This window comes from Musca autumnalis, unplaced genomic scaffold, assembly GCF_047663935.1.
Source record: "Musca autumnalis isolate F117 unplaced genomic scaffold, ASM4766393v1 scaffold_2, whole genome shotgun sequence".
NCBI lineage: Eukaryota > Metazoa > Arthropoda > Insecta > Diptera > Muscidae > Musca > Musca autumnalis.
Genome location: NW_027411755.1, coordinates 106,432,402 through 106,446,306, shown reverse-complemented (window position 1 = coordinate 106,446,306; position 13,905 = coordinate 106,432,402). Strand labels below are relative to the sequence as shown.

General features: G+C 34.8%; 1 protein-coding gene across 1 annotated transcript in view; it reads left to right on the top strand.

The window, feature by feature from the left end:
* The window catches only part of LOC141394408 (cullin-associated NEDD8-dissociated protein 1-like), a 162,787-nt gene extending 149,444 nt beyond the window's left edge, over positions 1–13,343 (top strand). Inside the window, exons 7-8 of the mRNA XM_073968681.1 lie at positions 12,914–13,060; positions 13,118–13,343. Coding sequence (XP_073824782.1) covers positions 12,914–13,060; positions 13,118–13,245 — 275 coding nt within the window. The 3' untranslated portion in view covers positions 13,246–13,343. The remainder of the gene's footprint in view (positions 1–12,913; positions 13,061–13,117) is intronic.
* The last annotated feature ends 562 nt before the right edge of the window (positions 13,344–13,905 follow it).

Sequence of the window (13,905 nt, the reverse complement as noted above, 5' to 3'; positions counted from 1 at the left end):
CTTGAAGTCCAACCTGTTGTCGAAAATAATACCAAGGTCCTGAATTGAATCTGTTTGTTCAACTATATATATATATATATATATATATATATATATATATATATATATATATTTGTTATTGCGAAAAAATAACATATGTTTGCATTTTAGGGTGTTTAATTCCAATAAATTTATGTTGCACCAGTGTTAAAAATTGTCTAAATCAGATTGAAGTACTAACTGACTTATTTCATGATTAAAAGAGTGGAAAATTTTAACGTCATACTCGTACATTAATACTGTTATGTACTAAACGTCAGAGAAGCATGGCGTGCGTTGAACACTAAACAATTTTGTTTATTTTTTTTTCCAAATTACGTTGTCTCCAAAGGATTTCTTGGTCCACTCCTGCAATGGGTCAGGAGTTAAGCACCACCACCAATTAATAGACATTGCCTATTAGGTTTTGCAAACTTGACCAAAACAGCATACAGTTTAGAGCTCGATATTAGCCTTCTCACAAAAGTCCACCAATAACTTAAGGCCGCTAAACCCATACCTTACCACAAAGTCCTCCACCGTGAGGACTTCATATAATTCTGGAAAAGATCTCCTCGTATCATTGTATTTAGAACAACTAAATAATATATGAGAGGCAGAGTCCTCTATTAGACAAACATCACAAAGGTTAGATGATACCACGTTCATTTTAGCTAGTGTGGCGTTGCAAAAACAATGTCCGCTTAGAATTCTATTTAAACTCTTATAATTAGATGGACTCATAGCAAATTTATTGAACCACGGCGTTCTGGACGTTTCCGGGAAAATTTTAAAATAGGTGGAATCACTGTTTTGTGCCAAATTGACATACTCTTGCGACCATTCTGCCCAGAGTAACCTGGACATTTCATTTATAGCATCGTGTAATGGATATTTGATATCTAAACGTGTGCCAACTGAGGAGGCATTTTTTGCAGCACTGTCTGCTATATCATTAAACTTAATGTTTGTGTGTCCTGGAATAAAATGGATTTCAATTTGTAACCCAGAGCCATTTACCATTCTTAAGAAATTGTCTATAAGATAGTTTTTGTGTGTCTTGTTTGTAATGGCCTGAAGACCACTTAAACTGTCTGTAAGTATAGCCAATTTGGATATGTTATTTTCTTGTGCGTAACATGCCACTTGATGAAAAGCTAACAACTCTGCTGACATTGACGACAACCTGATGTTGGTCCAAAAAGCTTGAGTAGTGTTTGAACTGATATGGTGGAAAGCAGCCCCGGAGAATTCTTCCGTTACCGAACCATCTGTAAAGAAAATATTGAAGTCGTCATTTAGGAGTTTATCCATCTTTTCCGAGACTAACTGGAAAATGATGTCTTGGCTGGCCTCTTTTTTGCTCCTTACTATTTTGTTGAAAAAATCGCCATATGTTTTAATATTCTGTGTTGGTTCACTAACTGTGTTAGTTGGGCCAATATTCAACATAATATTTTTGAACTTTCTCCAAACATTAGCGTAACTAGTATTGATTTGATCGAGCTGTGCACTTTGCCAGTTCTTTGGCTGTTGCGAGTTCAAATCTGTAGCGAGAAGGTAACTCAGCAGCTAGATGGTATAAAATTGGTACTGGGGTTGATCTAATAAGTCCTAGGGCTCTTCTTAAGGAACTTTGCACACATACTTTTAATTTTTGTTCTGATGTTTTCGTCAAGTTAGATATAGTGGAAGCTCCATATTCGATTTTCGCCTTGCAAAGGCTTTATAAAAGTGTAATGCTTTTGCGGGTTTCACTCCAAATTTGCAACCACTTAATCACCCTTATTACGGTTGGCGTTGTCGTATCCAAAATTGCAAGCTGACGTGTCGTAACGTCTAATTGGTATTATGTATGTTTTTGTACAAAAAAGCAAAAATTTCGATTTTTAAAGAATTCTTTTGGTAACTAACATTATTAGAATTATTAGTAGATCATTTTTAAACTTTTAATTCAGAAGAAAAACTAACCCTACAGTTTTTACCATCAAAATAAGTGCTTGGCGTAGACGTTTTTGTGGTCGTTGGCGTAGTCGTTGTCGTAGGGATATTTTTTGGTACCACGTAACATTTACGACAACGACAATTTTTTTCTCATACAAAATTTAAAAAATATATATTTTTTTAATTGTAAAACAATTCGTTTGAAATCATCTTTTGAGCAAGAACTAAGAAATTTACATTGCATCAATCGTTATATGAGGACTCTAAAAGATTTTCAATAGAAAGTTTGTCATCTGATAAAGACATGCAATTTATCTTATGCAAATGAATCAAAGTAGTAAAATTTGTATTTTTATAGTTATTTCCCATTATATTTTAATAATCTTTGCCTAAAAATTCTTTTGAAATTAATTTGTTTTTATTTTTATATGCTGTCGTTTACAAAATCGGTCACGACTCTTTCCTCGTATTTCAACGCCATACGTAATACCAATTTGTCGTGTTACGCCATAGGTAATACCGATTTGTCGTATCAAAAAAAATAAATGTTGTATTTAAACCAAGAAATGCGTTCTGGGAATTACAAATGTATTTCTTTCGATTTTTTTAGGATATAAAATGCTATAAAAGACAAAAAATTTCGTTGTATATCATTTTTCATCATATAAAAATGTATCTTACGACTACGCCTACGTCTACGCCTACGACAACGTCTACGTCACTTGAACGTCTACGACTACGCCAACCGTAATAAGGGTGAATATTTTGAGAAAAGAACAATTTCGACCGATTGAAGAAGTTGCTGAGTCAATATGGATTTTGGCGGAACCACTTGAACCAAGGTGAACCCCAAGATATTTTATAGACTTTTCTTGAACTAAACTTTTATTATTAATGGTGATGTTTAAGTCCTGTGGTCTTCTGCTGAAGTGAATTACACTAATTTTTTCCATATTAAAGCTAAGTTTTATCTGTTCACATCGAGACTGTAGTTCTTGGATTTTGTTTGACAATATTTCTTTTGCTTTTACCATGTCATTGCCATGGCAAAGGAGGAAGAAGTCGTCCGCGAATTGGAACAACTTGCAGTTTTCAGATGAAATTTCATGCAACTTTGAGGTATATATATTGAACAGGATTGGACTAAGTCCACTTCCTTGTGGCAGACCGTTGCATATAGTTAGCTTTTTTGTTCCCAGTACCAACTCCCTGTGTTTCATGCCTTCCGTTAGCCAATGAATTATGTGTGAATTAAGCCCCATCTCAAATAATTGCAAAGAGAGTTCACCTATGTCCGTATTATCGAACGCTTTTTCCACATCGATGACCGCAGCTACTACTTTTTTACCTGATTTCTTTAAAATCTCAGTGGTGTTAATAATGTCGTTTATGCATAATGATGTAGATTTGCCTTGCATAAAGGCGTAAGACGTCTGGGAATAATGTTGTTCTCATCGAGAAAATGCTGAATGATTGGCTTTAAAGCGCTCTCCAAAACTTTTTGTCCAGTGCAGATTAAAGCTACTGGACTGTAATTTCTTATGTCTGACAGATCTTTGTTCCTTTTTGGAACCGGGGCTACTTTGACACTTCTCCAATGCTCCGGAAATTCACCCTTCATCCATACCTCCGAAAGGGCATTGAAAAAGTTTGACTTCCCTGCTTCATCAAGACTTCCAATCATTTTATACGAAATTTTGTCTGCACCAGCTGCAGAATCAGGATTTCTGGAACATAGGAACTTTTCCATATCTCTGATGTCTAGTTCTGGTTTTGTGTCTGACGTGGTGCCCTGAATTGTTGGAATTGGTGGCGTACCTATATTTGAGGAACTTGCGATAAAGTCTAAATATTCCCCCTTCTGCTCTTCACTCCATGAATTGTTGGGTGGCTTTTCTTTTTGGTATTTCTTGACATTTCGAAGTGCCTTCCACATTTCTCGTGAATTACTTGTTTCAGATAGCTCTTTTGTAAAGTTGTTAAAGTTCTTCTTTTTCTTTTTGGCTATTAATTTGTACATTTTCCTTTCCATCTCATCAACATTAAGCGCATCTTCCCAGCTTCGAGTAGTTTCGTAAATTCTTCTTAACCTTGTTCTTTCATCATAGAGTTCTTTAATGGTGTCATCCCACCATGGCTTGGGCACATATTTATTGCGGCTATCGATTTTTATAGTGTTGTTTTTTATGCTCCTCTGAAAGTTTTTATTGATTTCATCTAAGTTTTTGCCAATGTCAGTGTTGTTCAGTTCTTGATATAATTTATTTTTGCAGAGAATTGTTACATTTTGCGGTGGAGTTATGTTATTTAACTCAATTAAAATGGGCATGTGGTTACTGTTTGTGATTTTGTGGTCAAGCACTTTCCAAGAAGTACTGAGGTTGGATCTGCTTATGAATGAAAGATCAATAGCAGAATGGATGTCATTGTTGACAACGTACGTAGGCTCGCCTGAATTTAGGCATTTGAAGTTGTGTTTACAAGAAAGATTATATACGATTTTCCCATTAAAATCGGTAGTTTGATTACCCCAGGAGGTAGCTTTGGCATTAAAATCGCCTGTTAGTAATGTTGGATGTTTGAGCCTGACAAGAGTAGCAAACATATTTGTTAGATAACTGCAATAATCACTTTTGTTTAAGTTAGGTGGTAGGTAAACTGAAACGATGTTAATGTTTCTTTTTAAGTTTAGGGTTGTTATACCGATGATTTCACAATCACCTGAAAAACTTAGCAAGGAATATTTAATATTCCTTCTAATGTAAAGGCCTACGCCACCATAACCATCTTTCCTACATTTGCCTACGAAATTGTAGTTACAGATATTGGTTGAGGACGTGTCCCTCACCCAAGTCTCTGTAAGTAACGCAAAGTCGATATTGTTGTGCTCCAGAAAGAGCTCCAACATATCCTTGTTTTCTTTTTTATTTAAACTTTGTAGATTGTATTGTAACAACCTAGTCATATTGATAATTATTAAAGATTTTCTTCTGTATCAGCTATGTCAGATGACAGCGAGACCGCGTCCTCTGGCATAGTTGACTTTATTAAATATAATTCGATTTTCATTGTTTCATTGTCCAAAGTGGACTTTATATTATTTAAAATTTCTGCTTGATCACGATTCAAAATGCCCTTGCCTTGAACGTCCTTGACGCTGTTCAGCAATGAGGTAAGAAGTTTCTCGTATTCCGAGAGTTTAATGGGAGTATTTTGAATAGCAACCCCATTGGGTGAAACATACGTTTCACCTTCGTTCAGGGCCTCCTTATATTCTTGCATTGTTCTTTTCGCATTTTCTTCTTCTCTTTTGCGATTAACATTGACCTTTGTTACTTTAGAATATGGGTTTCTGGCATGAACAAAACTTGCAGCTTCTCTGCTGTTATTAATAATATTTTGGGAATTTGTGTTTTTGTTGTTATTTTTCATTGTTGGGAAGGTATTATTGTAATCCTCACCCAGCAATTCAAATCTATTTGAAAATATTGGGGCATATTTTAATTTAGCTTCTTTGAAAGATAAGTTTTCTATCGTCATTATTTTTTTAATTTCATACGCCTTCTCTCTAGCTGGGCATCTTTTGTCTGTAGGCTTGTGAGGCCCTTCACAATTTGGACAAATATTGTCAGGGACACAGGGTTTGCTGTCTTCGTGAGACCAGAAACATCTTCTGCAGTTTGCGATTTTTTGTTTGCAGTGTTCAGAAAAATGGTTGAACCTGAAACAATTATAACAAAATGTTTGAGACAAAATGTTTTACGTCACGTTTGGTCGAGTGGAAAAATCTTACATATTTAGGAAGCTCTGTTCCTTTAAAGAAAATTTTAAGTCTCTGAGTTGGCACACGCACTTTATTTACCATTCTTGTCATTCTTTTAATATTGAGAATTTCTATATCTCGTTGGAGAACTCCTGTGGAGGTTTTAACATCAGCTCGACGAACAACACCATCTGTCCCAGTATGTAGATGCGGAATATTAGGATCGCAAACAAACACAACATCTCCTACTTTTATTGGCTTCGTTCGTTCACACGACTTTACTCGCCTGGTTAATGTGGGCAAATATTGAACAACCCACTGCTTCCAGAATCTGTCTCGCAAACTTCTAGCAAATCGCCAGTGTTTCTTCAGGTGGAAGATTTGTTCACCTGGAACGTTGGCTGCAGACGTCTTTGGAACGTTTGCTGCTCCAAACAAAAAAAGAGTGAGAGGCTCTTCCTTATGAGGGCTTATGAGCACATGAGTCAATGGACTTTATTTTATTATATTTTTAGCTTCAATTATTAAAAAACTGCAGGACATGTTCCTATGGAAAAGTATCCTTCATGTTTTGTCGTAAAACTCTTTCAATATAAGGAGATACATTTTCTTATTTATTTTCTTTTGAGACTGGATGTCCCTTTAAATATTTCTGATGTCTTCGGCAAATGCTTCTCTTTGAACTTGACGGCATAATACTGCATCAGCTTCATTTAAATAATACGCATTTAAATCAGGTGAATCTCGAGCGCCGACTTTTTTGCAGCAAATATCTATAAAACAAATTATTTGTCCTACCATTCTTTTTAAACGAATATGCGATAAAAATCTCTCAATATCAATAAAATTATTTTTCAAAATTAAAAGCAACACATTAGGTGCATTTCTTCTTCATCCGCTTCATCAGGATGATGACAAGTCGGACCATATGTCATTCTTCTTCAGAATTGTTTAGAAACGATGGCCCCTTTAGGCATTTTGACGAAATCGAAAAATCAATATGATTACAATATCTTGGCATCGTCGGCTACGTTATCCTTTGTTGATACCTCCGCTATCCTATGGGCAACATACGGCTTATAATTTCTATGACAGCTTGAAATCCATTTCAAAACAGTCTTTGAATCACTCCTGTTTATTGAATGGACTGTTTTGTCCTTCAATGGGTTTGTAGTTGTAGTTTATCGAGGCAGTATCACCAAGATAAATGAAGGTTTTAACACAAGCACTTGAACTTGGTTAAGATCGGAGAGGAAATGATGTATGCACAAGAAGGCCTTTTAAAGTTCTCCATTTCTTTATTGATACATTTGTTCTTAAATACTAAATTATTGCTAAGTTGCACATTGGATATCATGGTCTAGTGTGTTGGTAAAAATTGCTTAATATACAAAATAATTATTACGAAAAGAAACATTGTAGTTCATTGCTCCACAACAATATTACAACATTGATTATTACTTTTTTAGCCAATAACAGTAAATCTGCGTTTGCATTTCAACTAGAATATTTTGTTTGTGTGTTTACTTTGTCGCAATGACATACTGTCTGAGTTATTGAACTTTATTACGATATGAATATACATATGTATGTAATTAACAAATATTATGTGCTTAAACATAAATATAGTTTTGAATCAATGTGAATGTCTGAACATGCTCCCCGCCGTTGAGCCATGCTCAACTGAAATTTGATATGCTGATACAACAGATTTTATTTTTGTTAAAAGGAATGCAGTAGTGTGATTGTTCTTGACCTAGACACCAAGCAAAATGTTTATTTGAATTTTATTTTCTTATGGATATTATGATACAGTAACTGCAAATTCTGATGACGCGACATGTTGACGGACTGCTGCTATGGGAGGTTGTTGACCTGGCTTCATTTTAATGAATTGTCTTCTTTTGTAGACTGCTGTTATAATAATTCCAAGTGCAAGAATGAGGTCGGCGTAAGCTACTGTTCCATGATGTCTCTTGATGTTGTCAAGTTACAGTGGCAAGTCAGTTAGAACTTGTTGATGTAGTTGATTTTGAATTTCAGATGTATTCTTGATGTGGTCAATGAAGTTTCTAAGATGTATTTTGCTATATTTTGGTTCATCTGGATAACTGATTTCTGTAACGTTGGCGGTGGCTGTGTATGATGAGTGAAGGGATGATGAATATGTTTGATGTCCCTGAATGAACATTGACCTGTACTTTAGGGTACAATCTGGACTTATTTTAATGAGTCCGGTGCCCTGTAATATTACACGAGAATGTTCTTGATTGCATACAGTGGTTATTTGAGTTTAATGTGACATTGTATACATTCACTGGATGCTGTGTTTTAGTTGTGTTATCGATGTGTTGTCTATGAATGGCTCCACGGTGCAACTGGGACGAGTGAGATTATAAAGAAGTGAAATTTCGCATAGGCATTTGGCTGCGTCTGCATTAAATTTGGACTGCATAAGACTTCATCCTCTGTTAGTGGTGTGCATGCTGCCCATTCATGTTCAGTTAATGTATAGTACTCATCTCTGTGGGCGGTTATAGCGATGAGGTCGCTGCATGGCCTAATGATCATCATGGTGCTATTGACAGGTGCAGGAATTGGATGTAGCTTAAGCAGTTCCAACGATTCTGGGTCACATAGAGGAATTGTTATGTAGAAAATGATATGAATATCTGTGATCCCTCCGTTTACATTCATAATTTTGTAGAGCTGCAGAAGATTCTCTTGACGGACAGGTAGCTGCAATGCTGGTGGAAGATGATTTCTGACTTGTATGAGCTCTGATTGAAGTTGTATCGGTGATAGAAACATTGGGCTGATTTTCCCATGATGCGAATCGGACAATGTTGTTATTATTGCTGTTTGTATTCGGTGTAGCCTTACTGATATCAATGCCAATTGAGAAGATAGTGACACCATATTTTGGTGTCGTGTAGCCGTTTCTCAATGTTGTTCATTTGATGATCGAGGCTGTCGAAGTTTTCTTTTAGTTGTAGTTCATCTTGTTTGAAAATGTTGAGGGTTGAGTTAATAATTGAAGTTTGGTTTCTTAAGAGCTGTTTCATGTGGTTTTCATCTTCCTTGATCAAGGCGATAGTGTCCGACATTTGGTCCGCGTAATTTGAGCCCAAAACTCCAAAAAGTGAGTTAGCAATGTTTCCAACAATATTTACAGCACCACGTTTGCTTCTCTTGTTTTTTTTAGTAAAAGGTTTCCGTCCTTGAGGTCTGAGAAACTGAGTTCAAGGGTATGCAGAATGTTCAGACATGGTGTCCTTTGGGATATGAGGGTGCATAACTTCTGGAGTGCCAAGGTGCCGTTTGTAAATGTGTTCATCTCTCGCCAGTATGGTTGTAGTTCGTAATACGTTATGAGTTTCCATTCAGATCTTGAGATACGTGTGGTGCCAATTCCTTCAAAGTGTATTCCAATATTGGGATCAAACTTGGTTACCTCTATTTTGTTTGCTCAAATTAAAGGAAGTGCAAATAGAGCGATGATCATCGTTAGCATGATGCTGGAGTTTGAAGTCGTTCGTTTCCTTTTGCTTGGACGTTCGTCTGGTGATGCTGAAGATGATTGCGTTTCCAGCTCTTCCTCATTGATCGGGTTTGGTGACAATTGCATGCTCGGCTGGTCTTTGCATGTATTGTCTTCTTCGAGTCGCGGAAGTGTTGCTAAGTATTGGATGACTCTTTTAAAGACTCCGGATGCGGTTTTTACGTCAGTCTCACTACGTACTACTACGTACGAGCTATTTCATAGTTTATTTAATTTGTTTGGAATGCTGTTTTTACTACTTTTATACCTTCATTTAAATGAAAATTTAACAGAATTTACTTTTTGCTCAGAGGCAGAACAACTAATGAGCAGCGTATGTAAAAATACTTTAAATAACATTTCCAATCGTTTCGTATTTTCCATAGGAACAATATAAAACGAAAAATAACCGACGCTGGCGGACTTCGCTGTTTAGTTTCGTGTGTTTACATTCGTGAGTACGACAAACCAAAAGTACTCAACTCCACAAGAGCAGAAAGAAAACTAAATAGTACTAAACACATGTGAATAAATCAAAAACGTTTGGTGGTTAATAAACTACACTGTTACGCGCCGGCTATACGCTGAATAAAATCAAAGCATAAAATCGAATAAAAATGTATGAAAAATATACGAGGTCGGTTTGGGCATGGTAAGATAACAAATTTGCCTGGCTAGCTCATCCAGGAGGTAAGTTCTCAACTCGTTATTCTTCAGCGCGCGAACATATTAAAATAAACATTCCATGCCACGGACACCAAACGTTTATTAAAAGTAGAGTTAATTTTAAATTATATTGCACAATGTCAATTCTAAGTCATAGAAGCACCTTACCTGTGACCATTTGTGGTATCACGAGGTCTAATGTCATACCGAGGTACACTTGTCCCACCCTGTCGCCTATGACATTGAATGTACCTTTAATTTACAATGCACCTTAATGTAACCTTCAAAAACTAAAAGCCTTGGTTACCCAACATTCCTGTTAAATGCGAAGTCAGTTTAGCATTTCATATTCATAACAAATTCAGATTTATTAAACATAATTCATAATATGTAATATTTAGAAAAATAATTAAAATTAAAAATATATAATTAAATGCATATTTGCATTAAGAAAAAAAAATAAATTAATTAATTAAACATAAAAAATAGAAAAAGGGAAAAACTAAGAAAAAGGCTAAATGTCAAAAATATTGTTTAAAACAATCACCCCATTTTGTGCAATCGCACTAATCAAAAAGTCTATTAAAAAGCCTGATGATTGAGCTCAATAATCGAGCACTGGAAAAAATTACCCATTAAAATATTATATTTGGGTCAGGTCTAAAAATGTTTGCTGGGTTGTGTTCTAATATTTGGCACTCATCTTCTTTTACAAAAACGTTAAACTATTCTTATATTCCTATCGGGATGTTGTTTACAAAAAAACCCTAAAAATGTATGTATGTCTAATTATGTATGTACATGAAGGTCAACTAAGTACCGTTATGTACAGAAAGCAAGAAATTCAGAAATAACAAAAATTCAATAAATCTAAAAAATTATGTATACATAAGTATGTATTACATACATATCAATATGTAATTATGTCGGTTTAGAACCGTTATTTTTGTCAAGCAAAATTTCATAAAAATGTCAACAATTCGATAGGGGACAAAATATGTTTATTCAAGAATTCCAATTTTGCAATAATTATGAGGTCTATTTAAATGAATGTGGGCTATGATGTAAATGTCAGATATTCACGACATAATAATTTCATTTATACATCATCGTATAAATTGTTTGTGTGGTTATGGCTGGATAAGTTCTAAAGCTGGGAAGCATTTGGTGCCTTGCACTTGAACATGGAAATCTGCATCAACATTCCAAAATTGATTGTAAGGTCGTTTTGGATCTCTTTCTTCAATTTCATTCATTAATAACTCCGCAAATCCAATAAATTTATTGTAGGCACTGTGCAAGCATAAATATGTATTTGAAGGTCACTACACAGTTGGAAAAAAATTAAAGAAAATCATTTTATTTCACATTCAAGAAACACCGGTTTTCTTGCAAATGTCTCACCATTCATAAAAAATGCGGAGAAAAAAAAAATTAAGTAGAAATTTAGTTTGTTGCTGAGGTCACGTTCAAAATTATCACTGATCACAATGAAAGTCTTTTATTTGACTGTAAATTTATTTGACTTGTTCAAGAAGATCAGGAAATCGACTTCAACTTTTGTATACCTCTTGGGATATATTTAATCAGCACGAGGGTCTTAATTACAATTTCCTTTTCACTTCGTCTTCTTCGCTTGCTAGTTTTTTTATAATGATCACAGTGATGTTCGATCTAATTTGACATTCACATATGTGTTAGTGAATTAATTGGACACGTCAGTGATGACAATTGCTAGTCCGCCTTAATTATTGCGTTCGACGTCAATCATATTAAGGTCGACACACATTGGGTGCGCCCCAATAAAATGAGGCGATCCGTTTCAATACACTGTAGTATGTTGATGTTAGTTTATAGGGTTTTTAAGCAATCACATGTGTGTGTGTACCTGAGTGTGTCATTGACCATAACGAACGGCAAACGTTTGCCAAAAATTCTTTTTGTTTTGGTGGTGAATGAAACAACTCTGCAAACCATAGCCGAAGTACATTTCAGCAATCGTACGGTTTTCATCTTTTTACATTGAAAAGTTTGTGGTTTAGTTTTGGTTGTGAGAATAAAACAAGTCAGAGATGCTGAAAAGTTTGTGACTTTGTGTTATTGGTACGGGAATCGTTTTGTTTGTTTACGTTCATTGCTAATGGGAGAAGATTTGCTTTTGGCAGCGAACAGCAGATGTGTGTTCATCGGACAAATTTCCTAGTTTTTGACACTTCATATGTCAAACTGAGAAAGTTAAGCAGATTGTGGTTGGCTTGACTATGAAAATATTACAATAAATCGAGATTTTGACAATATACATTGACAATATACATTATCGCCTTTAAACTAATATGTGCGACACAAAAATTATTTGGTGCCAGCCAAAATAAAATTTTGCCCACCACCAGTTAAAAAAATATTTTTTCTCAGCGTGCGAAACCCGTTTCGTTAAAAAATCGGTTTTTGGACACCTTAATTCGAACTTTCAATTTTTGAACAGGATGTACAAGAGCAGAATATACCTGGCAGATAGGACTGTTTTTACAGTGACATTGTTTTTTTAGTGTGACCTAGCTTAAAACAATTTTTACATTATCTAGAGTCCGGAACATAATCGCAAAATTTGCAAAACTCAGAGAGCATGAGGGAGTATAAAAATTTTGGAATCACGGTATGATGTTGTTTTTTTACATCCAACTACACCATGCATTTTTAATCCATCGACAATTTTTTCTTGAATAAGTTCTGTGTCTGAATCCCACTACTAAATAAATCTTAAAATTTTTGTAATTGATCGTAATTTAGTACAAAAAAAAACATGAAAATTGAAATCCTGATTATTAGATAGCTCATCGAAAAATACAAAAATATTTCCAATTTGGACCAATAATAAGTGTCCGATTTCACTCAGAATTCCACATATATATTATTGTCTAATTTAAGTAATTTTTTAGAATTTTTATATCCCGAATGTAAACATATACTTTTTCCTCTCTTAGGTCTAGATCAATTTATACAACAATTGAGGGACACGTGCACACATAAAGTAAAGGCTAATTCTGTGAAACAAGAATATGAAAAACAAGATGAACTAAAGCGGTCTGCTTTACGTGCCGTATGGGCGCTATCCAAAATTCCAAAAGCAGGTATTTAAATTAAATTTAAAATCGTAAAAAAAATTGTAATAATAATTACCTTTATAGAAAAAAACCAACCATTAATGGATTTTCTTAAGTCAATAAAGGACTCTCCAGAGCTCAGCAAAATATATGAGTACGTTCAGAAGGACTCTCTATCAAATAATTTGGATTTTACAATGGATGAAAGTTAAAATGTTATATATTGACTTACTTTTTGTAATTTAATGTTCATTAATGGGTTTAAATCATTTTTAACTCAGTAAAAATAATAAACCTACGTACCAGTTTACCTTCGGCGGCATTTTTTTTAAACGCTAAAAAGTTCTAGGTATTTGAAAGTTAACGCTTCTTCGTCTGCATGTAAAATATAATCAAATCAAAATATAATCAAACAGTTGACAGTTTTCGACAGAAGAGATAACTCTATGTATATGGATGACACATGGTTATGAACAGAAAGGCCAACTGATTTTCCTGAAGTTGTCAAGATTAGAATTCATTGTATTAAGCATATAACAGTGTTAACAAAAATTTTGACAGATTGATGTTATGTATTTCAAGCACAATAGCTGCTTTATTATATGGACTGGCCTTTTTTCTGGTTGGCCAGTGCAATGGAAAAGGATGGTACCATTGTATAATAAACAAATTGCCCCAGCAGATGTCTTCAAAACCACAGAAATGTTTATAATGAAAAACACTACTAATAACCATCACAGGTGCTTGAGCCACTTTAGACCTTTAGTTTCTTCTTTCAGGTTTGTTTCCCTTTCGGAGAGTATAATGCAATCGACTGAGTGACAACTGCTAGTAAAAAAAAACTTGACGTGTAACGAGCAAGAAGGTAAGAC